The sequence below is a fragment of the Lachnellula hyalina genome (genome assembly GCF_007821495.1).
Source record: "Lachnellula hyalina strain CBS 185.66 chromosome Unknown contig00017, whole genome shotgun sequence".
Lineage (NCBI taxonomy): Eukaryota > Fungi > Ascomycota > Leotiomycetes > Helotiales > Lachnaceae > Lachnellula > Lachnellula hyalina.
The window spans coordinates 160642-188321 of NW_022157131.1; the positions used below are offsets into that span (position 1 = coordinate 160642).

Sequence of the window (27680 nt, forward strand, 5' to 3'; positions counted from 1 at the left end):
TTCTCTCAGGCCGAACTCTTTACAGAATTCATTGGCTTGGCGGCGTGTGTAGCCACTTTCGATGTACGGAACACTGATTTCCAGTAATTCGTCTTCTAGAGTTTTGTCATAGTCACCAGGAATTTCTTCATCAGAATCGTAAGCGACTTTAACGCGATGTCCTCTTTTGAGTCTTTTGTAATTTTCCTCGTCCTCGTCGGAATCAGAGTCGTCATCTCTTGGTCGTTTGGATGACAGTGACAATTCTCGATGGGTATATGCAACCTCAACCCTCACATAAATATCTGTCTCCTCAGCAGGAGCTTGTGGACCCGTTCCTGAAGGAGGTAAGAATGGGATATGATCAATTAAATAGTCGTCGCTTATAATCAGGCCACTCTCATCTTGATCGAAGTCGAACTCTGGGACTCGCGCATTCATGGCTTTCTGGTTTTCAAAGGCTAGGTCAAGCTCCAACGAAGAAAGTTTCTTGAGAGGCAATTCCGGTCTCTCACTTCGGTCTCGGAACTCATTCTTCCATGTCGCAATTTTCTCTGTCCGCTTCTCTTGGTCAAGTCTTCTTTTCTTGAAGGATTTGCCCTTTTCTCGAACCCAGAAGTCGGCAACAACCGCTGTTGCTGGTTTCGGCTGTCCCGTCTCTAGTACGGGCTTTATTCTTCCTTTAGCCCTGGCGGAGTAGTCAGGCGCATTACGAAACTCGTCCCAGAAAGACTGGGAAAGTAGATCTGCTAGATATTGAGTCGATATCGAGTAATGGACTCTGTAGGGCTCTCGATTTCCGTCTGTCATTTGTCGCTCCTTCCTCCAATATAACGGGGCATCAAATTTGTAGGACAAGTTGCCTCGTTTGGTCGTTTCAGGATTGCAGCCAGAGAATATCCAGCTTATGAAAGCCAGTCCAAGTTCAGAGAAAGTGTCATCGCCCACATATGGCTCACTACAGTCAGCAGAAACCCACCGAGTGTCGTGCAGCAATATAGTGTGGCCAATCTCGTGGGCCAGGGTGATTCCACAATGCCATACGGCCCGAAGGTATTCCTCAGTATTCTCGTCTACCTTCGAGATGGTATCGAAATATTGTCTAGCGATGACAACAGTCACAGGGCGAATCCAAATGCCGCGCCTTGCAAGATCTTTATCGGATTCGAGTATCATAAATGGCTCTTCTTTCTTGTAAGGGGGTTTTTGTTCTGTTATAAAGTTCATTCCCCATGACCCCAATACGGAGTATATGTTCCAGTCTAGTTCCCAATGTACGCTGTCTGCGATCTCATCGAGGGCCTCTTTCGCACGCTGTATTTTCCCATGAGAGTGGTTTCCATCTACCGGGACTTCCTCGCCCTTGATAGCAAATTGAGAGTCTTCCAAAAGATCGTCGGCTGGCAGAAAGTTCGCAATGTAGGGCATGCCCACTTCAATCAGATTGGAAGCGAGGCGCATGGCTGGGAGAAGCTTTTTATATTCCGTATCGTTCACTCTCCATCTTTCTCGTCTGAAGAGCCTGTGAACTAGGTTGGAGAGACTCGGAGGTCGTATTTCGCGGTCTGGCTCTTAAGATGAATTAGCAGTGCTCGAAGGCCATAAGAATTAAATACATGCCCGCTATAGCCCCCGCTACAAGGAGCTCAATATCATCCCAATCTTTGAGCAACAATTTGGTCTTTGCGGCTATTTTGGGAGGCATCTTGTGGATCGTCACAGGGTCGTGATAATTTTAAAATACCTCAAATACAGAGGTGTTTCGCAAACTGCAAAAATAGGTACAAGATAGAAAGATACCAAGGTGTGTGACAGTACTGCAGTGTTAGGAAAATACTAGCATTCCATACCTCTGAAAATAATATCCCTGGAATGCGAACTTACCAGTAGCCAGAAACAGACTTTTATGGAATGCAAACCCTAGAACCACCCCCGTGGGCGTCGAAGGAGAAAATGTGGGAATCGTTACTTTTAGTATTTCTGGAACTCTTAGTACCAGTTATCCGTTGCTAAAAATTCCCTTGGAAATCTTTTACGAGACATAGGCTTTTGATATACACATCAAACGCTTTTTATCCGATAACAGGTCCCACAGGAACCAAATGCCTCCCTAAAAGTCAAGGCCTCAATCAGTATTGCCTGCCATGGGACGTATATCTAGGATTGGATTGATATTACAGGATAAGTCTACTCTCAAGACTTATTGAGAGTAAACCACCCCAAAATATTTGATGAGATATGAATGCATCCTCTCGAAAGGGACTTACCGGCCGGCGCATCACCTAAATCCTCCCACGCAACAGGCTCCTCCAGCTCCCAACTCTCATTACTCTCTAGCCCTAGCAAATCACCCTGCATCAAAAAGCTCTCTAGTTCCATCTCCCTATCAACTCTCTCAAAAAGCCCCTTAAAAGACCCCTCATCCAACCACACCCCTCCGCACGGCGGATGATGCTTAGGCTTATCTCCCGCGCCTCCAAGATGCAGCGTCTTCAATGACTTTTGCTTTGCCAAGAACTCACCAATGGCAAACTCGGTGCTTGTGAATTCTTTCAAAGTGAGTTCTTCCAAGTGCTCGAACACAAAGTCATGTCTGCACAGAGATGAGAATAGAGGCTCGAGATCTACTTTTCGGCGGCCATGGAAGTCGAGTTCTAGAGCTCGAAGACCGGTCGTGGAGCGCAGGAATCGAGAGAGGTTTTTGAATGCTTTGCTATGGTTGGACTCGGTGTCTATAGGTCTGTCGATTAGATCCATAGACAGCTTTACAGACGTGAGGCGCTGGAAGACAGGAATGACTTTTTCGAGGACGTCTTCGCTTTGGGCGAAGAACTCGAACGGTATCCTGTCGTGCGAAAGGTGCGTGACAGCGTTCGTTTGTAGAGCTAATAGTATGTTGGTGAATCGGTCTACTGTAGCTTCGCGTGGTACTCGACGAGTTGACGGGATACTCCAGATTTGCTTCAAGACAAGCGGGTCGTCTTCTTGATAGAAAATGCAGTTCATTAAACTGATTTCGACGCTTTGGAGATTAGGGAGACGAGCGAAGATGGGCTCTAGCCGCTCAATTGTGCAGGAGTTTAAGTGATATAGCTCCATCAGCTTTTTGAGGCTGTTGTAGTGATGCCATGCTGTTGCCATCTCCTCTGAGACTTCCTCTGAATTTCGCATATAGTTCAGGAAGTAAGTGTTGTGCCGAGCATGCCATTCATTGATCTCTCCATGATTTAAGCATAGCCTCTGGATTTGTTTTGCTAGACCCTCATATTGAGAGATGGAATCTAGGCGGTCTGTATCATTTCGATATGGATAGGTGGTGAAAGTAGACGGAAGGAGATATTCTTCCCCAATCTTGGCCCATGCTTTAGAAGCTCGTCGGAGTGACCTGACAGTTTCCCGGTCACACTGTTCAAAGACAGCTCGACGAAGTTCAGTGGGTAATTCGTCCATTGTATAAGGAGAAAGATTTGCTTCTATTGCTTTGGGGTCCTCTGCTCTGGATCGTTATCTGGTAGATTGTGGCAAAATGAAGGAGGAATAATGACCTCAACGAATCCCGCAGTTATGACCGGGGCTTCACATACACAAGTTCAAAGTGATAAAGCAAAGACAATCAGATCGTGGATTGACGTGCAACCAGCTAGAATAGAAGACCTGAATAAGTAAATATAATAGCAACTGAAACTGGCATGGGGAACTGACAAAACCCCACTCAGAAGACCTCGGCTCGGAACAACATCCAGCCTTCTCTTCAAGGGTTATCAACATCCAATCCAACCACCAGAACTACAGCCACCACACCCAAGCCCATGTCCATGTTCCAGTACGTCCCCCCTCTCCACCTCAATCTCCCACCTTTAACACGCATCCAGAAGTTTCCGCAATCTCTCCCCGCGCACGCGCTTGGGTCTCGGTGTCGGGTTCATCGCATGGGGCACAATCGGTCTGTACCTGTCGGATCGTGCTGAGAAGAAGTTTGGGCTTGAGGCGACCGAGAGAGATAGAGAGGCATTGCCGAGGATCACGATTGTGGAGAGGGAGGGGAAGAGTTGATGTGGATTGGGGGATGGGATAAGAACTGCTTTCGAGTCGGCACAGCCACGCTTGATGGATGGACGACAAAGGTGCATGGGAACAGGACGGCTTTGCTGGGAGGCTTTCAGAGGGGGATGTGCATACGATGGCATCAAGTGTATACAGGCTGTGGTTCCCAAACCTCGATTAAGGATATGTAAAGAGGGCTAAGGTACAAGTCTGTCTCAGCTGTTTCCTCTCGTTCGGGGTCAGGAAATGGATGGTGTTACAATGGCTCTACAACTGTGCAATAGACAGCTGATTTTGCTTTTATAGTAGCTGAAATAGCAGCTTGATGTTGTGATCCGTCAGCGAAGTCTCCGCAACAGTCGACAGAACAACAGCATTGCACTAATTAATCATAAGTCTGTTAGTTCTCTGCACCTCGTGGTAAAAGTGAAATTGAAGTCAAACGAGAAGTAGCTCCAGACAAGATGATGTATTTATTGGTCCAGGACACACACATTCTACCCTATGCATATTGTAAATGATGGGAACTGCCCGGTAAAACTACACTCTTAGGATCTTGCGTGTCATGAACACTGCCGCCGCAGTGTGAGCCCTCCCATATTACTACAATTCACAGAGCGAAGGGAGTTTCAAGTTTCAAATGTATCTATTTTCATTCAAGGCTCATGTGGCGCATGATCCTAAGCTATAGGCATATACATCTCCAGTACTTGTAGAGAGTTAAGAAACACCAATTGCATTTTGGCGTCACCAACTCCATGATATCCCACCGCGCAACAGTAAAGCAAAACCAGACCAATCTAATGCAGCGCCTTTTCTATATTATGAACCATCTTTTTGACGTTCACGTAATGCAACCGTAACGCACAAGCAGCAGCCACCCAACCAATGTAAATGCCTCCACCCATCGAAACCTTAGAGAAGTTGTAAATTTTGTGCACGCGCTCGGTCTCCTACCCAGTCGCCGACGCATGCAAGAACGAACCAAATAACGCCAGCGCAATGCCTTGAAAACACGACGAGATATATATTTCCTCCCACCCGATAATGGTTAACTCCTTTTTGTCAAAAGCGATATCCTCTAAAAATTGTTTGCCCTTCCATGTATATTCATGCTCATTGCATGCCGTTCCTACCCGTATGTACACCCGCGACAGGGGAATCGATTTGTTTGTTGATTGGTTTGAAAAGCTGCGCCATGTCCAAGGTTAACTCTTTACTGCCATAGTCCTTGTCGATATCGCTGACCGATCCAGGTTCTTCTCCTCGCTTGGCACTGTCTGACGCAACCCAATTCTTAACGTATTTCAATAGATGCATGACCTGTGCAAAGCGCTGGTCAGGAGCCATCTGCAGTTCAGTCCCGCGGCTGTGCTTCATCAAATATTTTCCTAGCCAGTAGAAATGAACACCATCTCGGCAGAATCCAAAGCGACGATAACTCGTAGATGAGGGTGGGTACTGTATGGCGATATCTTCATCCCAGACTTGCTTCCACTTTTCGAATGCAATGGTGGTCGATCTCAACTGCTGCATCGTCGCCGACTGACCTGCAGCTTCAACAGGAGTTGCACGCCCACTACTACTCGCGCTATGACCGCCGCTTCCAGTCCCATCCATACCCCGAATTACCCAATCATTTTGAGATAAAGGAGTGCTCGAAGTACTGGATGGCAACCCGTAGTTTTGAAGGCTCGACTGATTTGGCTCTTGGGATAGTTGTTTCTGAGCTGCCCACAGTTGTACGTGCAGGGAATGAATCAAAATGAATTTTGAATACAAATTCGTTGTTCCGGGTTGAAGATCGAGTTCGGGACGCATCAACGTCTCAAGAGCGCTATGCATTTCTGGCTGCTTCGGCCGTCGGCTACCTGCCATGTTTATATCGCGTGCAACACTCGGGCCATGAAGACCAAGGGCCTCGGCACACTGGGTAGAGGTACGAGCATCCCAAGCAGCATCATCAGCCGGGAGCGGAACACGAATCTCGAGTGCATCAAACAAAGGCGGTGTATTGAAGTACATAACCATTGTCGCATCCATGAGGTATATTGCGAAAATTAGTCGGGATCGTTTCTCCTGCTCAACCCAAGCGTTCCAGTCGAAGCTGACCGAATTGAAGTTCTCAACTTTAACGTGTCGTTGATGCAAAACACTAAATGGAGTTGTGGCAGACGTGGTCATTGGTGTAGTCAGATCAGCTCTTCGTGCAAGTGCAACGAGGGTGGGAAATCGCATGCGTGCCATTTCACGCTGGACTGGAGTGCCGTGCCAAGTAGACAACATCTGCATCAGAAATATGGCGGTGATTTGCTCGAGTTCGGTTTTACTTGAGCTGTGCGATTCTTTTCCCAGTCCAACGTCCGAGCTTTGATCTTGAGCGAGGTTTACAAGAACAGAAGAGTTTCGCTCAATAACTGCCTTGGATAGTTCCACCATGTCGCGGACTTGAGAGGGAGTGATACGGTCCGAGTAAACAGCCCCAACACATATCATTCCTAGAAGAAGCCCGTCATAAGCGTCGGATGTTGCAAAGGTAGGCATATGGATGATGGGGAAATGGCCTTGAAAATTGCTGAAGAGCTCCAAGAAATGCTTGATATACTCGGCAGACAGATACTTTCTGATGTCATTGCTGCGACCAATGATTTGATTGTTTGGAAAGCAGAAAATTATTAACCTGCTGGATACGGACTGGAGGGGATCATTTTGAAGGTTATGCCAGGTGGGAAAATCCGAGACAGAAACAGCGACTCCATTCACTGCACTGCTGTAGACGCCACTATAAAGGGTACTGCTTGAATTGTTGGACGGTTCCGACTTAATTGGTACATGATGGGTATTGATACTTTGGTTATACGAGTTCATAAATCCAGCTTGAGGACTGGCTTGATACATCGATTGCCAACCATTCAGACTCTGCTGTTGTCCTGCACTAGTCACTGGATATACACTTCGTCCGTTCTGCACGGTCGACATGCTGGAAGCAGGGTGAGGTTGCATGCCGTTGCCATGGGAGGCGAAATCAAAGCCCTGGTGACCGTTTAGACCGCTGGAAATATTGTACGCAAGTGAAGGGTTCATACCAGGAGGCAGGGTGCCACCGGCATAGCTTTGATCGAAGCTAGCTCGATTCGAGCCTCCGGGACCACTTATGCTTCTTCCATTACTTCCTCCAACAGTACTGCCATTTCGTATTTGCTCCGCCTGCTCGTTGGTCAGGTTGGAGCCCGCGTCTGGTACACTTCCGTCCGCAATAACGCCGAATGGGTGAAGGGCAGGGTCGGCCAAGCTGTTCATCCCGTTGGAGCTCATAATATCGTTTTCACTCGACATCGAAGGTGTGCTCTTGTGAGGACCCGGGTGTGACTTTTTCAAGTGAGCTTGTGCGTGAGACAGATGACTAGCTCCTGTAGGATTTCCGCGACGAATAGAACATTTTTGGAAGTGACGCTTCAAGATGTCGCTCCTGGAAAAGGTGTCTCTACAGAGCACACACATGTACGGGCGGTCACCAGTGTCTGCGCTAGGTTAGATTGTTCGTGTATGGAAAAAAAAAAAAAAAAAATTGAATGGGCTTACGTCGGAGGAGATGACGCTTCAAGTGCTTTGCGTGTAAGTAAGTCTTAGTGCAGTGAGGGCAGGGGAATTTTCCGTCAGCATCTTTAGCAGGAATCATGGCATTTTTAGTTGAGCCAGTGCCGGTTGCAGTGACAGCTGGTCTGCCTGGAGCACTCGGAAGAATACCTCTTCGGCCTTGTGAGCCTACAACATGAGTTGGCGGGTCCATCTCTTGCATCATCATGCTCTGCCCATAAGGCGAACCCATAGGTTGTCCCATATGCATACCGTTTGGTGGCATAGGTCTCAGGGCCTGGGGCATACGGCTCTGTGCCGGAGCTGGGGCAATAGGCTGGGGATGGGACATGGCGGTAGAAGACTGCGGCATCATTGAGGACGATGTTCTGTATTGTTGAGGTGGTTGCTGGTAGCCATTGCCGGGCATCATTTGGGGATAACCTCTTGGCTGCTGTCCACCCATCTGCGAGAAGTTTCCCATGTTGTTCACGGCGCCTGGAGTGTTGGGAGTGACCGGCGTTCTCGGTGTATGAGGCGCGCTGCCGTACATAGGCTGCATGGCTGCGCCGTGCTGGGGGCCTTGGAGCGGGGGTAACGAGTTGTGTTGCAGTTGATGCGGCGAGATGTTAGGTAAAGATTGATATGGCGAATTGTTGTTGCTCATAGAATTCGGATGGTATTGGGAGGAGTCCATAGTATAGAAAGTCTGAACAGATCTAGTTTTGTTGTGATGTCTACCATCCAAATCCGATGTCGTCAATTCGCAACGTCAGGGTCACGTCACAAGAGAGTTTTTCGTGGATTGGGGGACGTGATGAATGTCAATTGGCACGGTCGCAGCTGTCGCGCTTATCGACGAGAAGTATAAAAGAGTGGTGTTGATTGACGGACGGCGGTGGTGCGTGGTGCGTGGGTAGCTGCCCCTCGAAGGATTTTTTTTTTGTTTTGCCGTCGGCACTGCTTGCTGTATCGAGTCTTCAATTCAACACACAGCCTATAGAAGGTGCGGGCGACAAGGTTTCTTGCGCACGGAGAGAGAAAGGTCGAATGGATTGTTTTGATTGAGGCTTAAGATATTTTCCTTTCCTTCTATCTTTCTTTCTTTGTCATTGAAGGTTCGAGGGTTAAGTGGAGCCAGCGAGACTTTATCCGTTGTTGTGGTCCCAAAGGTGGGCGGGAAATAAACGCGGTGGTGGGGACCTTGCTTTTGTCTCTGCGAATTGAGGCGATCACGTACGGCGGGACAGATGGGGCCGCGACAACCGAGAAGCTGGGAGGGTCGAACGAAAGAAAAGACGGTACCGGTAAAATAAGCACGCGTCGATTGAGTGGGTAGGTGTTGTTGACGGTGGATGGTGGGTGGATGACCTTGTGAGTGCAGGCCAGGCAAATAAGTGAGTGTGCTTGCTGGTGGTCGGTGTTGGGGGAATTATTGGTTTGTTTGATTCTTCGGGGAGAAGATTTATTTTATTTTAATAAAAAAGTTCTTCTTTCGACGAGGGAGGAACAGAAGAACTTCGAGTTGGGACAAGTTGACGAGAGCAGAGCAGCGAGAAAGAACCTTTTCCTCATTCGCCTTTCCATGCCGCCCTAAGCTGCTACCCTGACCCTACTGTAGCGAGCTGCAGCATTTTGCTCAGTCAGTTATCAATCATCATCCTTGCCTGACAGAATTCACCGCGCCCCGATAGCCGACGATGGCGCACCCTGAGTCCCATGGCTTGTTCCGTTGCGCGACTCGGGCTGCGTAGGAGTGAGAGATGTACTCGTGGAAGCGTAGGAATGAAAGACGTTATCCTTGAAACGTACTCGTATAGGTCCGTATGCGTGTGTGCTGGGAGGGAGGGAGTGAGTCTTACTTCGTACGAGTGCAAGTTTGACTTCTAAAACGAATAAAGAGACTGCAAGCGCCAGTACATGACTGCCACGACGCTGCTGTTTGAGGTTCAAGATGGATTTAATCAGTCCATCCATCCATCCATTCATCCGCCCACATTGCCGACACTTCACTTTATTATTGGAATATTAATACAAATTAGTATACCCAAACTTGTCTACCTGGAAAGCCGTCAATACCTACCTAGTCTTCCATCTCTTCTCAGTGGTATATTATGCTATAGGTACCGGTGTTCTGAATATTCCTGTGCTTTCTTTGTCAGAACCTCTCACACAATGCGGCAGGTTTTGAAAACGGCCGAGCCGTGAGCACCCCTACGACGCGGCAGTTGATGTTCTTCTGTCCGAAATATGTTCTGCCACAGCAGCAAGCAGCTTTGCACTCTGTGATTCGTTAGCAGCCTTTTCTCACCTGAGGTCTACCATCCCGTCACGTCCGGGTGCAAGAGATAATAATGAATCCGAGAAAGGCCGTAAGAGTCCGGCTGGAGCTATTTTAGCATGGAATTCGCAAGCGGTATTTTCCTATTAGCTTATAGAAAATGCAGCTAACATTTTATCTTCACCGTTTTATCTTCACCGACCGGCCTTTCCTGTCTTTCTAAACAAGCCTATGGCTATGGCTATGGCTATGGTTATGATTATGGCTATGCCTGCCTATGATTATTCCCCGGATTCAAGCTCTGAGCAGATACGTGCGGATGTGACTTGAGTGGTTTGGCTCATGCTGTATCCGGCCATGTGCCAACAGATGACAAGCCCGGATTACTACATTAGGATAAGTTTCCAATTCACAGTGCCGCTTGGGACTCCCGATAATGACGGAGGTGTCTGCTGTCTGCGTCTATTAATATTATCTTTCGGCAACTATGCCGAACAACGCAAATCTCAAAGGCCGCCCGTTACTACTAGATGCAAAGATGTGCTGTTTCTGTGCAAGCCTTGAGTTCTGGACAGTAGTGGCCAATTTTCATCCGCCACCTACAGTAGTGGCGAGTGTTTGCAGAAATTTCTTCGTGATTATTCTTTAGGACGATAGGATCCTATGATTAATTAATCGTGCTCGCGTCATCACCATGTCAAGACTCACGACTCAAAATATTCCTCGGTGAGGCTGGCTGGCTTGCCGCTTGAATAATTCCTTACGGGAAAGAAACTTTACGGCAACTTATCGATGACCAGGGAGTGAGCAGGGAACACGCATCATCACCCAATAGCGCCGCCAACGATACGTACCAGCCGGAAGAATGCCGCGAGTTAGGGCAAGACTGAAAAGTACAAGTACGGTACTTTGTAGATTTATAAGTAATGCTTCCGGTTGACGATAGACGCAGTTTGACATTCTTAATTCATTTGTAACGATGAGTAAGTTTACTCTAACAATCACTCTCTGCTTTTCTTATTTCTAAAGACAGAATTCTTGTCCCTTGAATAACTACTATCCTATGCATATATTCAAACGTTTGCCGAGCTTGCTCCGGATCTTTTTATGAATACCGTAACTCCTAGGCGCTATTTCTAATATGAAGCTATCTCCGAAGGCCACGCAAGTGCAACTTCATCAAGAAACTGATGCCAAATTTGGATGTCATCCTGAGGAAGATCTTCAGCGTAGAGTTGCTTTCGACTTCACGAGAATCTAACTTCCAAGCTTTGTTTTGCTTCATCATGGCAAGGAACAAATCCAATGATCTGACAAACGCCGAATTCTTCGGCTTCCAACATTTTCATTCCGAAGTATTTTCCCAGAAACCCGCCACGTCTCGTATAAACTTTCTCAAGCCCAACAAACCCAATGTAGATCATACAATTTTGAAAGATTTATCGAATCATCAAAAGCCTCATCTGCGATACACTCCGGAGTATAAGCGCTGTCAAGTACTGTACTGTAATGCCAAGACACGTGGTTGGTTTCCACTCTTTCCACTTTTTCTACTGTTTCCACTGTTCCTAAACTGCACGACATCCCTACGGATGGGCTGAAAGTGCCACGGATTGGACTCCTCCTTGGAAACCGGTAATTATGTCCACTTAAACGTAAACAAGCGTCCACAATTTACGATACGGCAGGAACTAGGTCAGTAAGCAGCTCAATTTTACTCGTCACTCTGGTAGCGCTAAATACATACCAAGGACAGGCCGCGCACACGCGAAGTAAATTTACTTCCAAACAAGAGCTTCGCAGGGGCCCGTTGTCCATTTGCAACTCTTCGCGGACGTCCTGGAAGGAGTTGTTTGAATTTTAAGTGCGCGCTGTTTCCGCTCGAGTCGAGGGCAACGCAAGTGTACGCGGAAGACTTACGAAAGGACGCTGCCATAAGGTGACCCCGAGTCATGTACTGGCATTGATGGCGCCACAAATGTCCAGGGGTCGCATTACATCTACACACCGTCCCCTTGCTCAAATCGAGGTTGTCTCTCGAATCTCATGCTTCTGCGCAGTGCTAGAGGTAAAGGTCATGGTTTCATCTCTTCAGAAGCCCAATATCTGTACGGTACTTGGAACTTTCTGGTGTCCTAGGAAATGTGGTCAAGTACTTTTCAGCCTTGTATAACTTCTCTACCTACTATACTAGTCGTTGGACTTTTGACTACCTCAGAGGACGTAAGTTTCGGTTACACGTTAGAATTTCTCGTTATTCGCTACTTTTAAATATGGTACTCTTGAAATTTCCTATCTAACTATGTTTTCAAGTTATTATACGTCTCTTGATTATCGTTGATAGTTTGCTAGATGGTAAACTACTCTGAAGCGTTGGCTTTCTCGTTGTATAAGACCTACAGTTCCTTTAGCATCTGCTAGCATTCCCATCACATATCCTCTACTGACTCCGAATTACTATTTATCAAGTGCAGAGTGACTAGTTTCAGATGTCTCTCTAATAGCCCAATTCGATGCTGTTAAGACTCTTCCGAAATACGAAGGACACGTGAGGAGCTTATATCTAATTTCAACTTCAAGCTTTGCCTGTCGCTTAGAGATTCTGCGCCGCAGCCTGCGCCGCAGCAGTATCTTTAAATCGTCGGATTTTTCCTTTCCTTCTGATCTGCTTCTCCACAACCTAATCAAGAAACCAACTTCACACTTTCGTTCAAGGATTCCCTTTTAAGCTTAATTTTTCAGTTATCTCCAAAACTTGCAATATCGCCTTTTTGCGCCAAACTGTCTTTACAAGCTCTACCTAAAAATGTATTCATCACTTTTCATCGTCGCATTGGTGGGTTTCGCCGCCGCCAAGACTGATTTATCTGGTTGCGTCTCTTCATTGACAAAGGACGTTTATGGGGAAGCATCTGTGCTCTACTATGTTCCAGGAAGTGGTGAAATCTGCGCTTTCATTGACTGCGGCGGCGGTCGCGCCCCCCCAAAGACAACAGTCCCGGGTTGCGCTGCCTATTCAGGGACAGCGACTTACTCCCCAAGTTATCTTCAGCTGAACGGAGCAGCGTCCACAACAGCCGCCTCTAGCACTGCTTCAGGCTTTGCTCGGTCAAGTTACGCTTCAAGCTTTGCTCAGTCAAGTGCCATGATCACGGGAAAGACGACTTCAGCCGCAATTTCGTCCCAAACATCGGTTGTCAGCTCAGCTTTCGGCTCGGCGTCTGACTCTGTTTCATCAGCACTTCCATCTTCTACTAGTGCGCCTGGCAGCACAATCACATCATCTGCGTCTGCTTCCCCCTCAGCATCCGGATCTGGAGCTTCTTCGGGATCTGGTACCGCGTCTGGCAGCTTGAATGCCTCTGTCTCTTCGCCTTCGGGATCGTCAACTTCTGCCGCGTCGGGCAGCTTGAACACCAGCTCTTCGTCTTCTGGATCGTCAACTTCTACCGGATTAGCAGGTGCCGCATCAACTACGCCGAATGCGGCTGCCGCCAACTCGGTCCATGGCCTCGTTGGTGCCGTTGCAGCAGGATTTGCATTCCTTCTGTAAAGAAGCCGTTGTGTAAAAAAGACATTGACTACTTTACTGGTTCTGGGTCAGCAGTGAGCCGGGTATTGGATTGAATTAAGGGCTTGGTTCTGCCCACGTCAGCCAGTTAAGAGGAAAGTGTAATCAGACCGTCTAATTTGGAGGGAGTTGCTTTAGCCAGGCGTTTTGAGTCGCAATTATGTTGAGGTTCGGACGCCTGCATACTGGGTTACGCAAAAGCAGCAGTATAAACAGCACCATGTATGTCACAATGAGAAAAGTACCAAAAGTAATATTATGTGATGATTAGATGAACTTCCCTCTTCTTTCTTGAGTTGGTGCCATGCCTACCTCGGGATGATTTAGCCATACTAGGTTGCATTCATCACTTTTTGCTTTGACAAGTATTTGCAAAATTATATTAATTGGGCTACATACTTCAGTACGTAGGTACTTGACAGTTGAAATAACCTTTCGCCTTTGCTTCATGTAAGGTTGTACTGAGACGTTGAGAAAGCGGTGCGGAACAAGTACTCATTGGCTCCTGGCGTTACCCAAAGGCGAAAAGGCGTCTGCCACCTGAAATCATGTGAAACCCCTGGGTTGTAAAAGCGACGAGCAGAAAAGAATTTCCCGAACTTCTTGTGTAACACATCCGTCATGTGAAGTGTTGGTCCTGGAGATCTAGATGATCTACCCGGTTTATGTATATTTGGTGCCAATGCGGCACCGTACTTTAATATTCTACGGGGGCCTAATCCCAAAACACGTGTAGAAATATTTCTTGTACTCGCGAATTGAGCCAGCAAGAGCACTGCAATTGTGTATTTACATCCACAATGTCGGCATCTACAACTATACGGCCTATAGCAAGGCGGCTGCTGAAGCCCAGCAGGATATCGCAAACGCCCCCGACCTTCCTCCTACCTTCAATGCTCGTTCCAACTCAACAGAGCTCCCCTTTCTCCAGTACCACCAGCTCCCTCTACCCCCGAGACAACAACCCCCTACGAGGAGTCTCTACGCAAAGGCATACCGGTCTACGCCAGCCAGTCTCAATTTCCAAGGCACCACTCCCCAAACCCGTACTCGACCCGAAGAAACGCTCCCAAGCGCAAGTCGATAAGGATCATGGACTATGGGAGTTTTTCCACAGCAGAGACAAGCCTATGAACACCCCAGAGGAGGATAACGCGCATGGGAGATCGTGGGCTGTGGTTGAGCTAAGGAATAAGAGTTGGGAGGATCTACATTCGCTGTGGTGGGTGTGTTGTAAGGAAAGAAATAGGATTGCCACGGAGTCTTATGAGAGGCACAGGCTAGAGGCTGGATATGGTGATTTTGAGAGTGAGGCGAGAGATCGTGTTGTGAGTCTTCCCTGTGTGAGAAAATATGGAGTGGGCATGTGCTGATTGTTATCTTAGGTGAGAGTTACTATGAGAGGGATCAAGCAGGCCCTGACAGAGCGCTATTATTCTTGGAGAGAGGCAGAGAAAGTTGCACAGCAGGACCCGGAGGTCAACCTCTCGGGGGATGGTCCAGCTTATATGCCAGTGGACTTCATTGAGGAAGAGGATGCTTTCACGGACGAGTCCGAGTACGATCCATCCCCAGAAACTGGAGCCGCACTCGACCTGCCTGAGCCAGAAGCGAAGCCAGAGGTGAAGAACCAGCCAAACGCTTAAGGTGGTGTACGAAATTACAGGGGCGTAAACAAACGTTGGGTTTACATTTGTAGATATATGCGGGCCTAGCCTATCAATGATGGGGGTTGTGTACTGTAAAAGGGATTGAGGTTACTGATGAGCTGGATATCAGATAGGAGCATGCATCTGCGAGTAGACCTTGTAAAAAAGAATTGTACTATAATCTACCGACGCATATATATTATGTTAATGATTTTAGGCCTAGCATAAGTTTGTTGATACAACTATCCTAGCCGCATAAACACCTGGTGCACTGAGACCTTTTAGCGAGGCCAACCACCGGCGATAATCACTGCAAGCAAGACACAACTTTAGCTTGTCCTCACCGAATATTCCAAGCATCCCAATCTAAGAGCTCTCTCGTGCCTCTCTCCCTGATATACTCTCTCCGCCTGACATCGCCATGGATGATATTGCCCCCGAATACGATGTTATTGTCCTTGGAACAGGTATGCAACGACCCCGCACTGAGGGGCATCGAGGTAGCTGACCGCAATTAGGTTTGACTGAATGTGTGCTTTCTGGGTATGCAGCTTAAGGCTTGGGATTATGGCCTTACCAGCTGACAAGCTTTCTAGTGTTCTCAGTGTCAAAGGCAAGAAAGTATTGCATATCGACCGCAATGACCATTATGGAGGGTACGAGCCCACCGCTCCCCAACCTCAGCCAAACTAACAAACAAACAGCGAAGCGGCTTCTGTCAATATCGAGACTGTAAGTACCCCGCTCCAAAGTCTCTGCCAACTCCTCTAACTCTTTTCAGCTCTTCAAGAAGTACGGAAACTACACAAAGGGCGAGGAACCATGGAAGAAGTACGGACGCGTCAACGACTGGAACATTGATCTCGTCCCCAAACTCTTGATGTCCTGTGGCGAATTGACGAACATCCTCGTTTCCACCGATGTCACAAGATACCTCGAATTCAAACAAGTGGCTGGAAGCTATGTGCAACAAGGCTCTGGTGCAAAGGCCACTGTTGCGAAGGTTCCCTCAGATGCGGGGGAGGCGCTTAGATCCTCCTTGATGGGTATCTTCGAGAAGAGACGCATGAAGAGCTTCATTGAGTGGGTTGGGACATTCGATGCTAAAGACTCTGCAAGCCACAAGGGTATATACATATATTGGTTATTTGACAGAGTATTCGCTAACTTCCCTCAGGGCTCAACATCAACACCTGCACAATGAAGGACGTATATGACAAATTCGGGCTCGAGGCTGGTACTCGCGATTTCATTGGTCACGCTATGGCCCTTTACCAAACCGACAGCTACATTAATGAAAAGGGTACCAGCCCAGAGACCATCGAGCGTATTCGTCTTTACGGAAACTCGGTGTCTCGATACGGAAAGTCGCCATACATCTACCCCCTTTACGGTCTTGGAGAGCTGCCGCAAGGCTTTGCCCGCCTTTCCGCTATTTATGGCGGAACCTACATGCTCAATACCAACATTGACGAGGTTCTATATGAAGGTGATAAGGCAGTGGGCATCAAGGCCACTATGCAGGACAGGGGAGGAGAGGAGCCAATGAAGTTCACCACCAAGTGCAAGAAGATTCTTGCCGATCCGTCTTACTTCCCCAGCAAGGCTCAGGTAACCGGACAACTCCTGAAGGCCATCTGTATCTTGAACCATCCTCTTGCCGGCACGGACAACAGCGACTCATGTCAGCTGATTATTCCCCAGTCTCAAGTTGGACGCAAAAACGGTATGTTGGCTCAGATTGGCTTTCGAGTTCACAAAATAACGAGATAGATATCTACATCGCTGTCGTTTCAAGCGCCCATAATGTCTGCCCGAAGGGGTATTACATCGCTATTGTCTCGACTATTGCTGAGACCTCAGCCAACCACCATCTTGAACTGGCACCTGGCTTTGAACGCCTTGGACGAATTGAAGAGAAGTTCATGGTAAGTATCCTTCCATCTTAACTGTTATCTAGAGACTAATAGTATCAGGGTCCTTCCATCCCACTCTACGAGCCTCTAGAAAGCGGAATAAACGACAACATTTTCATCTCCAAGAGCTATGACGCTACTAGCCACTTTGAGACTACGACCGATGATGTCAAGGATATCTACCGTCGGGCAGAGGGTCACGATCTTGTTGTTGAGGGATTAAGAGAGGGTACTAACTTGGTTGGTGAGGAGTAATTTGGGACGAGCAATATCCGTAAATAGAGTAGCAGGGAGGATCTTCGTTTGTGTGGTTTGACGGACAGGAAGTTATATCAGAATGCAATAAAGCGACTTGCGGGACATTAACATTTTTGACACTTCTTCATTGTCCTAGCTCGCCTCTTTCTTTCTCTTCAGAAGTGACACAATCTCATCGCGAACGAACTCCTTGTATCACTCTTGAGTTTACCAAGTTCTGCCTCGGTTCCGCAATGCTCTCAACCCCTGTTCTTCAGATATACAATATTTCAAATATGTCTAAGTCTATCAACACCTAAGCTACCAAAGCCCAGTCCATAACCCGAGGAAACGGGAGCTTATAATGCTATGTCAGCTCGTCGTCATTATCAACTTCCACAGTTCTATAATAACGTTTCATCTATATCTACGTTTAATGTCAACCTCCTTTCTTCTTTGCTTAGCAACTCGGCATTTGCCTCTATTTCTTAAAGGCCAGTCTTTCTCTAAGCTTTACTTGTGTGCAAAATGAGACTTTTAAACACGAGGGCTCGCAAGATAAATGTGAGCAGACAGCAGTACGGTTGGGTATCTTGATGCTGACATTCATTATCGCAACTTTTTCCCGTCTCTCTCATAACCGTACAAAGCACTCTGGGTATCGCCATCCAAGCAAATTCAAGGCATCTATGCGTATCAGTATATATGTACAACTGCCCACTCCAAAGACTCCATGTTATAATGCCCTTCCAATACTCCTCATATGCACGTATTAACAACCCTATTCACTCATCGTCTCCTTCCCTGGCTCGTAACATAATCGACCGTCTGCCGTATCCTCAAATACTCCTCGGGCGCCTCGGACTCGCTATCTCCCCTACCCCCCGTAATCGTAGTCGTGCTAAAAGCCACACCCTTATCGTTCCTACTTCCCAACGCTTTGTCGAGATTCAGTAATTCTTCGCCGTGCTCGGCATCGGTGTCTGCAGTCGAAGACGTCATCTTGGCGCTGCGGGATTGGTTGAATTGCCGGGAGGCGGAGGTGTAGTTGTAGGCTGAGCGGTCTGAGAGGGGGTCGATGGAGCCGAAGATGTGGGGGAGGATGGTGGAGAAGAAGGGTTTCGTTGCGGGTATTGAGGCGCAGATCTAGGTATTGGGATTAGGTAAGTGGCTGCAATGTTGTGTGACTGGGTGAAGGAAGGAAAGGACGAAACATACGATTCCAATATATAACTCCAGGGCGGCAGTTATCCATACGGGGTATGAATCCCAGACCTGATCATAGCTCGTAGAGACCTTATAGGTGTAGTAGGTTCTGACGATCCCGAAAGAACAGGACAGGAAGCCAAAACAGAAGAGGATCACTATTGGGATGATTTGCTTGGCTTGTAGTTGAAGGGACAAGACCGTTCGGATGGGAAGCGCCACTGCAACAAAGTCTGTGAAGGTATTGATTGTACCAGCAATGAGGAGAGACCAGGTTTCACTGATGCATTCTGGCTGCGGGTTAACCGTTATCTTCCAGTAATGTGACGGTGGCCTAGATTGAAGGGGTTGTTAGTATGGAAATATGTTGTAATTGCCGAGACAACTTTGAAGGAACGCAAAATGTGCCGGCTTTGGTAGGAAGACATCTGAATGAAAACAATGAGAAGTAACTGACCTGCACTGGAAGATCAAACAAATGCAAAAAATCCCACCCTGCAATGAGACCACCGCAATTGCAGCGGAAGTGACTCTCCGCCAAAACCGCGTAGAAGATGCGAGCAATCGATAGGTAAACACGAGCATAGATAACTTTGTCAAAGTACATGCCGCTGCAAACATTAACTCGACACAAAGGACGATCTTCAATCCCCGGGTGATTTCAGAGCGTGGTATATCATTCTGACTACATTAGTATACCTGCTCCATATGCATACCAGGGTCCAATTCAACTACTTACAGAGTGACGAGTCCAGTGGAACTTTGTGTCCGCAAGAATACTTATAATGAAGAATACGGAAGTAGGAATCTATCCCCAGGTGTCAGAGTCAATGGGTTACACAAGATGGGCGCAAGGCGGGGAAGTTTACCAGCGCAACCAGAATCAGCACATCATCAGTGCCAAAGAACTTCCTCAGATGCGTTCGCGTATAGATGCGAAGCCCAATGAAGCCCAGCAAAATGGTGTATAAAACAACATTAAGAACGACCTTGGCATCACCCCTCGTGACGGGGTCGACATAATTCGGTTTTGGGAGAGCAGCAAGCACCTCGGGCGGAGGCAACTGCATTACTTCACAAACCCTTTGCCTGTCCTTCTACATAGAGGACAAGAACAGATATCAAAGACTTGGCCGAGTGATGTGGAACGAGGCTCGCCTGAGACGACCTTACCTTGACCGGAGGCTTCTTAGTCCTTGCTCAAGTGGAGTGAATTGGTAAAGTTGAAATGCGATTTATTGGCATTCTCTAGGTAAACAGGTATCCGACGTACCCAATCATAATAAGTCTTGCTCACACGGCGCTTCAAGCGAGAAGGCCGTACAGAAATTCATTATGCCGCAGCCTCGTTGGTACGGTATGAATGCCCGGCCCAGCAAGAATTCGGCTGGGAGGAGCTGATAAAGGATTCGGAGATCCTGTGTGGTATTGGAAGCACGCCACCATACCTTCGTGATTGAGTATAGCCTAAAGAAGTCCCCACCGAACCTGCCACTCGACTTCAAGGATTCGGACCAGGACCTTTCGGTTATTTGCTAAATATACATGATGTGTTTGGGGTCTGTTTGTTAGCCCATGAGGCTGATAGTAATTAACACGGAATCGCCGCCTCACGCGCGATCGCGCATGTGCCTTCGATACCCAACAAAGCGGTGGGAACATGTTGGAGGCGTTTAATCAAGATAGGGCTAGAACAGCGCAAAGAGAAACTCTGCACTCAGTAGGGGATCTGATCTAAGTGCATGTAGTGAAACGTGGAACGAGAACATGGAAATGTTAAAATAGGCAAACCATTTTAGAAGCCACAGGGATACTCGGACCGGGCCTGAAAGGGCGGGGAGGGTAGATGAGGGGAGTTACTGTGAATCATATGAAGGAATGTTTCAGGTTTTGAAGTCCTCAGGTGACTGACTAGTGGTCGTGAAATGCCTGATATATGAAGCTAACTCTCCATTACGAGCTAGTTTGTGGCTCCTATAGCCTTTTCTTAGCCTCATGACCATAGGAGAAGAATTCGGCATGTCTTCGTAATAGCCCTGTACAATACACTTGGTCCTGGATTGAATCAAGCCGCCGCCTTTTTTGCAAATTCGACTCTCAAGATCAAATGCTTGAATCCGTAGCCATCCATCTTTTCGCACGCCTTCGCAGCATCTGTTCTCTCCTGGAATGAAATGAACGCAAAGCCCTTTGCAAGACCAGTCTCTCTATCCTTCGCAAGGAAGACTCTTGTGACACGTCCGAAGCGCTCGAACATATCCCGCAACTCCTGTTCTTCCGCCATCTCCGAGACCTACATAGTGAGTTAGTACATAACGAAATGAGTATGGAAAGGTATTGGGATCTTACATTTGTGACACGAAGCGTAGCCAAGTCGTCTCGCTCATACTTGCCACCACCCATTCTGTCTCCAGCACCAGCACCAGCCCCATCTCCTCGTAAGTGAGGTGCCACATATGAGCTCTTTCCTTTTCCAAGACCACCAGCTGCATCGGCAACAGAATCTGCTGGTCCAGCAGCCGGGTCCGCTGCGCCCTCCTCTCCAACCGGTGTCATGGTGTCCTTAAAGGGACATCTTGCTGTGAAATGCTCTCCGTTACAGATACGACATTTGACCTTCTTGCCCTCAAGCTTCTCCTTCATGCTTCCGGCCTCGGTCTTCTCCTCCTTTGAATCTTTTCGCCAGTTCGAGCTCGGTCTAAATATGATGTTCTCGCCGACACTAAAGAATGAGATTAGTTTTTTTTCAATGACATATCGTGATGACCCATACGAAGTTGTATCAGCTGTTGGCCCTGCTGCATCCTTGGCCGATAATCCAAACTTGCCCCATTGCTTCCGCTCTGCCACTCGAGGGTTGACGACTTCCTTGTGTGTGGTAAATCGTATCCGGCGGGTTGTCTTGACCTTCTTGCCATCGTCGTTGAATCGCCATGTCACAATCGTCTTGGTACCGTCCTTGTTGGTCGTTGTAGTGCCTTGAGGTAGAGCATCTACGGTATCGTCGAGATCTTCATCATCAGCCCAGTCGGCGCCCCTGTTGGAGGGTTAGAAGGTTGGTGGCAGGTGGAGAAAGAGAGGGGTGTGTCTTACTTGGTGGGAATAGCCTTAGTGGCCATCTTCGGGGGATTTTAGGTGCGTTTAACGCGTTGATTTGACTCGATATCTTGTGCAGAGAAATATCTCAGTGTTTTCGAAATGCTCAGGTCGTGTCCGGGTATATTTTCGTCAAGTTGGAAGAATGTTTGTTTGGTAGTGCGATTTCGCTAGTCCGAATTTATCACACGTGATCTGTAGATTGTTGGTTGGTAAGAGTCACAATTTCTTCGCCTCTTGTTGGATTACTCAGTATATGTGTAATGGAATTGCAATCTAGTAGTTTACGAATGTTTGACTCATTTTGTTGCATTCTGTTTCTTTTGTATTGCAGTGGAGCTGAGCTGCGCTACTTCCCTTCGCTTCTTCTGCCCTAAAACAACCAAATCTGCAGGCCTTGAGTATAATAATGAATATTCTCAAAGAAACTGCTACTTTACGGATTTTAAAGACAGTCATTGAGTCGACAGAAAAGCAGATTCTATCTAGGGCATATATATTGCAGCGGTTGATGTAATAGTGCCAAATCCGGTGTTCAAACCGGACAGGACTGTGTGAACAGGAGCATATCGGAGAAAACAAACTTGAATAAAGCAAGGATGACATTCTATGGAATTGCAAAGTACAACAGATCCATTTCATTCTAATTTGCCTCATGGCATGGTTATGATTCATCTATTTGTTCTGCAATCCTTTCTCTTCCTGCGCATTGTTTGCTGCATTTTGGGCCCTGCTGAGTGAGCATGGTTGCCGCAACTTATTATCACTCGAGGAACTGAGAGCCATGAAGTGCGTGAGAGGAGAGGTCATATTATTCGTCTTATCCTATTTCATACAGCTATAGTATACCCTTTTCTGTGCAACTCTCCACCACACAAGCTCTGAACGCTGGCTCCTAGCGCAGAGCAATGCGCGCTCCAACGCCGTTTGCCCAAAAGCAGTAGTAAAGCATGTAGGTATGACAACAAAGAAGAGTCGCCACGTGCGACATATGAGTACAATAATTACATGACCGTAAAGTCTAGTTGAGCCCGCCCAAAACCGCTAGAAATGTGAAAATAAAATGATGTTTCTAAACGGCTGTTCAAGGCTTCTTCTCGCCGTCCTTGGCCTCGCCCTCTGCGGAGCTCGCCTCACCAGCTGGCTGTTGAGTCTCGCCTGATTCGGCGCGGGCCTTGTGCATTTTGTCGAAAAGGCTCAAGCTCGCCACCTGGAGCTCATCGGTCTTCTCCTTCAACTCGGCAGCGGTGGCGCTGCCCTCGCCAGATTGGCTCTTGCTAACGAACTCACGGAGAGCGGTAATCTTCTCGCGGATGGAGTCAGCTTCAGTCTTGTCAAGCTTGTCAGCGAACTCGTTCAGGGCCTTCTCAGTATCGTTCAAGACGCTGTCCGAACGGTTGGCAGCCTCAATAGCGTTCTTCCGCTCCTTGTCGGATTCGGCGTATCGCTCAGAGTCGTCAACCATGTTTTGAATCTCAGAGTCAGAAAGACCGGACCCTGAAGCAATGGTAATAGATTGATCTTTGTTTGAAGATTTGTCCTTGGCGTGAACGTGAACAATCGCATCAGCATCAATGTCGAAAGTGACCTCAATTTGTGGGACACCTCGGGAAGCAGGTGGGATACCGGTAAGTTGGAAGTTACCAAGCATCTTATTATCACGGACCAGTTCACGCTCACCCTGGTAAACCTTGATCTCGACGGCAGTTTGGTAATCAGCTGCTGTTGAGAAGACTTGGGACTTCTTGGTGGGAATGGTGGTGTTTCGGTTGATCAAACGGGTGAAGACGCCACCGAGAGTCTCGATACCGAGAGAAAGAGGTGTAACATCCAAAAGCAGGACGTCGGTGACATTACCGGCAAGGACACCACCTTGAATGGCGGCACCCATGGCGACAGCCTCGTCTGGGTTGACAGACTTGGCAGGATCACGTCCAAAGATGCTCTTGACAGACTCGCTGACCTTTGGCATACGGGTCATACCTCCGACCAGGATGACTTCCTGGATGTCCTTGGCCTGAAGGTTGGCATCTTTCAAGGCCTTGCGGACCGGATCGATAGTGCGGGAAATGAGAGGGTCAACAAGCTTCTCGAGTTGTGATCGAGAGAGCTTGGAGTTGATGTGCTTGGGTCCGGAAGAGTCGGCAGTGATGAATGGGAGGTTGATATCGGTCTGCATAGAAGAGGACAGCTCAATCTTGGCCTTCTCAGCGGCCTCACGGATTCGTTGAATAGCCATACGATCACCGGTAAGATCAATGCCAGAGTCCTTCTTGAATTGCTGCACAAGGTGTCTGACCAAGTGGATATCGAAATCTTCTCCACCCAAGTGGGTATCACCATTGGTCGACTTGACCTCGAATACGCCCTTTTGGATCTCGAGGACCGAGATATCGAAGGTTCCTCCACCCAAATCGTATACTGCAATGATCTTATCCTCGTCTTTCTCCAAGCCATAAGCAAGAGCAGCAGCAGTTGGCTCATTGACAACACGGAGAACATTAAGACCGGCAATTTGACCAGCATCCTTGGTAGCTTGACGTTGAGAGTCGTTGAAGTAGGCGGGAACAGTGACAACGGCATTCTGAATGGGCTTGGTGAGGTAAGCTTCGGCAGTCTCCTTCATCTTCTGCAGGACGAAGCCACCGATTTGGGATGGAGAATATTTCTGGCCTCGTGCCTCAACCCACGCATCGCCGTTTGTATGTTGTACAATCTTGTATGGAACCTCCTTAAGATCACGCTGGACCTCACCGTCGGTGAACTTGCGCCCAATCAATCGCTTTGTGGCGAATAATGTGTTTTCTGGGTTTACAACAGCTTGCCGTTTTGCAGAGACACCAACTAATCTCTCGCCATCTTGGGCAAATGCCACGACGGAAGGGGTTGTGCGAGCACCTATGGATTGTCAGGGGCTGAAGGGATTGGACTTGACTATATTGCCTACCTTCTGAGTTCTCAATGATCTTGGCCGAGGGGCCTTCCATGATCGCTACAGCAGAGTTGGTGGTACCTAGAGGGTTTATTAGCATGCCATTGATTGCGTCAAGAGCGGCGCTTTAGAATTGAAGACTTACCCAAGTCGATACCGATAACTGGCCCCCTAATCTTCTTGTCGCCATCTTCCGAGTTATATCTTACAAATGAGGATGAAAAAGGTTTGCGGAGAAGTGTTGATGATCGTGTGGCGGAAGATGTAGCTCGAGGAAGCTATTGGAATGTCAATGGACGTGACGATATTATCAAAATTGGCGACAACTTACAGCTCGCGCGAATCTAGAGGACAACATATCTGCAGGAGTAGTCGCTACAAATAAACAGGTATGGGAACAGGATGCGGTTTGGATGGGAATAGGTAGTGAAGTGGTGAACAGGAGAGGTGGTTTGAAAAAGGAGATGGAGATGCAAAGAAGGAGAACCCTCGGGTTGAAAAAGATGACTTAAATTTTTTGACCGGCTCGTTAGCGTGGTCTTCCATGGACTTCCGTTGACCTGGTATTTCTGGCGTCACGGTCTCAAAATCAGGCAACTCTGCATATCAGTACCGCCCGAGCCGTACCTCCGTACTGTAATCACAAATAAGCACTGGCCAGCTAGCTACTTCTATGTTGCTCCACCAAATCCTGACGTCGACTAGTACAGGCGCAATTGTTGGCGATGGTGGCATCGAACCGACGCGAGCCTCACAGACTATCATCCAACTATAATACGAAGACCAAGTACCGTAGGAATCCGCGGTGGCAACACCCCCTACACACCCTTCCCTTCATATTAACAAAATACTTTTCATCTCAAGAACTGTTTCCTATCTTCGGTTGCCCAGTCCTCCACCGAGGCTTGTATCGATGTTCATGAGCACTACAAGTTAGACCTCACGCGCTGGGCAGCGAGCATGGCGGTCAAACAGGAAAGCTTGTAGGTTTAGTCTGTACAACCAGCTAGATGGCTGTCCAACGCAAACACGTATACTGACCACCATTTTTAGACATAATGCTACGGAAGACTTTATCCTCCCAAAGCCCAGGAAATACTATCGAGCTGCAATTCAGACCGAGTACGCCACTTTAAGAATTGGGAACCAGTTGATCTAATAATGTATATAGGCATTGGCAATTGCGCTCCCTCATAAGCTCCCCGCAGCAGAACTTAGTCTACTACCCTAGTGGAAACGAAATCATCCGGCTCGATACCAAGAAGCAGGAACGCGAGATCATAACGACGCTATCATTTGCCCCAAGATGTCTTACTGCCTCGAAGGACTGGTTGTGCTGTGGGGGGGATGACGGAAAATATGTGTCTGTATGTTTAGATGACAACAAGAGGGCTGCGGCCGAAGGAGATACAGATCCTGATGCTCGATTGCCTCTGGATCTGGATCCATCAAGTCGTACTACAGCCCGAGAAGCTTCGTCAATTGGCTCGTTGTTCTCCTCGTCTCGTAGGCCCCGGGGGCCGCTTTCCTCCAAGGCTTCGAAAATTGGCTTAGAGATCGTCAACTGTGTTGAGCTTTGGTCGCCCAGTCCCATTGCGTCAGAAGCCGCATACGACATACCGATTGCTGTACTTTCCAACAATGACCATTCGGTCTTCATTCTTGATGTCGCTGAATCCAAAATCCTAGACCAAATTGACTTGCCGGATCCTGTGAACCGAGCTCTTCTATCTCCAGATGGCACTTTGCTTGTCTCAATCTGTGACGATCCTTATCTCTACCTACATACAAGGGTAAAGAGAAAAGCACATTGGAAGGGTCATATCCCTGTGGATGAAGGCTATCAATGGGAAAGTCAAGGTCGTCTCCGACTAGAAGGACAAAAGCAGTCTGACAAGTCTGATATGAGAGGAAGTTTTGCGGCATGCTTCTCAAACTCGGGCAAGTACCTAGCTATTGCAACACAATACGGTGTCATTTCAATATTTGATACGGTGACACTTCTGGACGAAAATGTCGATTCATTACTGAAAGTTTTCACAAGTTCGCGGCCAGGTCAAAGGGGTGGAGCAATAAGGGCAATGTCGTTCTCCCCAGGACCATTCGACCTTCTTGTATGGACCGAATCGAGTGAGAGAATAATCATTGCAGACCTTCGGAATATGTTCCTTACAAGACAGGTCATCTCGCTCGATTCACATGCCGAAGGAGTCGAAAGAGCACTTGTGACATCAAGACCGAATGATAGTGCAATAGATCCACGTCTCCGTAGTTTCCGCGCGGAGTCTCCTTCGAATAGTACCACTCCGGATTACCTGGGACTGGATCTTGAAAGAAGGCAACTCAGACACTTGACTCGTGAGATGTTAGACAGACATCAAGCTCCCCTAACTACCGAAGAATTAGAGGTGCTTCAGGCCCATCGAATCGCTCGACGTCAAAGGGATGAGGCAAATGAAGCACGAGAAAGTTCAGAGAGAGCAAGCTCATCAAGATTGAGCTTATTGAGAGATATTCAAACTCTAACAAACACAAATACATCCCGACCTGCAGAGCGTCGGATATCAACATCAAATTTACCAGCCGCTCTTCGAGAATTTGTTAATCCAGAGCGATCTGCGGCTTCCTTCAGATCGTTCATCAATGAGAGAAATCAAGACAGAGAACGGCGATCTCAAGCTGAACAGGAGCCTAGGCGGCTTAATTTGATTCAGTTGGCCGCCGCAGAAAGTGCGATTGAGCGGGAAACATTGGGACCTGATGCTCCAAGAAACAATAACGACACAGCATCCGCTCTCGAACGTCTGACTTTAACGCCGTCCCGTCAACCGCCTCGTGGAACCGACTCACCTAATAATCCTTGGGCAGAAATAGACGCTCTCTACAGAGCTAGGTTCCCTTCGGATCCCCCTCTTGACCGGTCTACGCGTTTGAGAATCGAAATAGAGGATGAAGATCGACGAGACTTTGCGCAACGATTGAGGCAACCATGGCGTCCCTCGGATGACTTGAATCAAACTGGAACGGAGTCTCGCGGCGGGCACAGTAGTGTGCTGAGGAGTATGCTGCGGAATGGGTCTCTTGAGACGATGGGATGCAGCTGGAGCCAGGATGGCCGGATACTGTAAGTACGCTCCTGCTGTTGCCGCAGACTGGACTAACTAGTGCAGCTATGTCGGCGCTGAGGATGGAA

The 27680-nt window shown here is 47.9% G+C and overlaps 10 protein-coding genes across 10 annotated transcripts; 5 read left to right on the plus strand and 5 right to left on the minus strand.

Moving 5' to 3' along the window:
* Positions 1-2104: 2104 nt before the first annotated feature.
* LHYA1_G001493 (uncharacterized protein) lies at positions 2105-3429 on the minus strand (the record flags this gene model as incomplete). The annotated part of the gene is made up of 2 exons (XM_031146475.1): positions 2105-2136; positions 2247-3429. 2 exons carry the CDS (start codon positions 3427-3429, stop codon positions 2105-2107), a joined length of 1215 nt encoding a protein of 404 aa, XP_031008319.1.
* Positions 3430-3788: 359 nt separating this feature from the next.
* Positions 3789-4032, plus strand: LHYA1_G001494 (uncharacterized protein; the record flags this gene model as incomplete). The annotated part of the gene is made up of 2 exons (XM_031146476.1): positions 3789-3802; positions 3852-4032. The coding sequence occupies 2 exons, from the start codon at positions 3789-3791 to the stop codon at positions 4030-4032; spliced, it is 195 nt and encodes a 64-aa protein (XP_031008314.1).
* Positions 4033-5139: 1107 nt separating this feature from the next.
* On the minus strand, positions 5140-8296 carry RSF2_0 (Respiration factor; the record flags this gene model as incomplete). The annotated part of the gene is made up of 2 exons (XM_031146477.1): positions 5140-7544; positions 7606-8296. 2 exons carry the CDS (start codon positions 8294-8296, stop codon positions 5140-5142), a joined length of 3096 nt encoding a protein of 1031 aa, XP_031008315.1.
* Positions 8297-12686: 4390 nt separating this feature from the next.
* On the plus strand, positions 12687-13433 carry LHYA1_G001496 (uncharacterized protein; the record flags this gene model as incomplete). Its single annotated transcript, XM_031146478.1, has 1 exon — positions 12687-13433. One exon carries the CDS (start codon positions 12687-12689, stop codon positions 13431-13433), a length of 747 nt encoding a protein of 248 aa, XP_031008320.1.
* An 818-nt stretch (positions 13434-14251) lies between these two features.
* On the plus strand, positions 14252-15097 carry mrpl4 (54S ribosomal protein, mitochondrial; the record flags this gene model as incomplete). Its single annotated transcript, XM_031146479.1, has 2 exons — positions 14252-14779; positions 14837-15097. The coding sequence occupies 2 exons, from the start codon at positions 14252-14254 to the stop codon at positions 15095-15097; spliced, it is 789 nt and encodes a 262-aa protein (XP_031008316.1).
* Positions 15098-15521: 424 nt separating this feature from the next.
* Positions 15522-17271, plus strand: GDI1 (Rab GDP-dissociation inhibitor; the record flags this gene model as incomplete). The annotated part of the gene is made up of 8 exons (XM_031146480.1): positions 15522-15567; positions 15619-15643; positions 15697-15756; positions 15805-15832; positions 15882-16227; positions 16278-16826; positions 16874-17028; positions 17077-17271. 8 exons carry the CDS (start codon positions 15522-15524, stop codon positions 17269-17271), a joined length of 1404 nt encoding a protein of 467 aa, XP_031008312.1.
* Positions 17272-18042: 771 nt separating this feature from the next.
* Positions 18043-19529, minus strand: LHYA1_G001499 (uncharacterized protein; the record flags this gene model as incomplete). The annotated part of the gene is made up of 5 exons (XM_031146481.1): positions 18043-18399; positions 18472-18793; positions 18917-19140; positions 19199-19267; positions 19329-19529. The coding sequence occupies 5 exons, from the start codon at positions 19527-19529 to the stop codon at positions 18043-18045; spliced, it is 1173 nt and encodes a 390-aa protein (XP_031008313.1).
* A 995-nt stretch (positions 19530-20524) lies between these two features.
* On the minus strand, positions 20525-21578 carry tif35 (Eukaryotic translation initiation factor 3 subunit G; the record flags this gene model as incomplete). The annotated part of the gene is made up of 4 exons (XM_031146482.1): positions 20525-20752; positions 20809-21181; positions 21233-21496; positions 21553-21578. The coding sequence occupies 4 exons, from the start codon at positions 21576-21578 to the stop codon at positions 20525-20527; spliced, it is 891 nt and encodes a 296-aa protein (XP_031008275.1).
* Positions 21579-22639: 1061 nt separating this feature from the next.
* On the minus strand, positions 22640-24845 carry LHYA1_G001501 (Heat shock 70 kDa protein; the record flags this gene model as incomplete). The annotated part of the gene is made up of 4 exons (XM_031146483.1): positions 22640-24453; positions 24503-24568; positions 24633-24765; positions 24819-24845. The coding sequence occupies 4 exons, from the start codon at positions 24843-24845 to the stop codon at positions 22640-22642; spliced, it is 2040 nt and encodes a 679-aa protein (XP_031008276.1).
* A 602-nt stretch (positions 24846-25447) lies between these two features.
* SPCC4G3.03 (Uncharacterized protein) lies at positions 25448-27615 on the plus strand (the record flags this gene model as incomplete). The annotated part of the gene is made up of 3 exons (XM_031146484.1): positions 25448-25470; positions 25541-25609; positions 25659-27615. The coding sequence occupies 3 exons, from the start codon at positions 25448-25450 to the stop codon at positions 27613-27615; spliced, it is 2049 nt and encodes a 682-aa protein (XP_031008273.1).
* Positions 27616-27680: the final 65 nt, after the last annotated feature.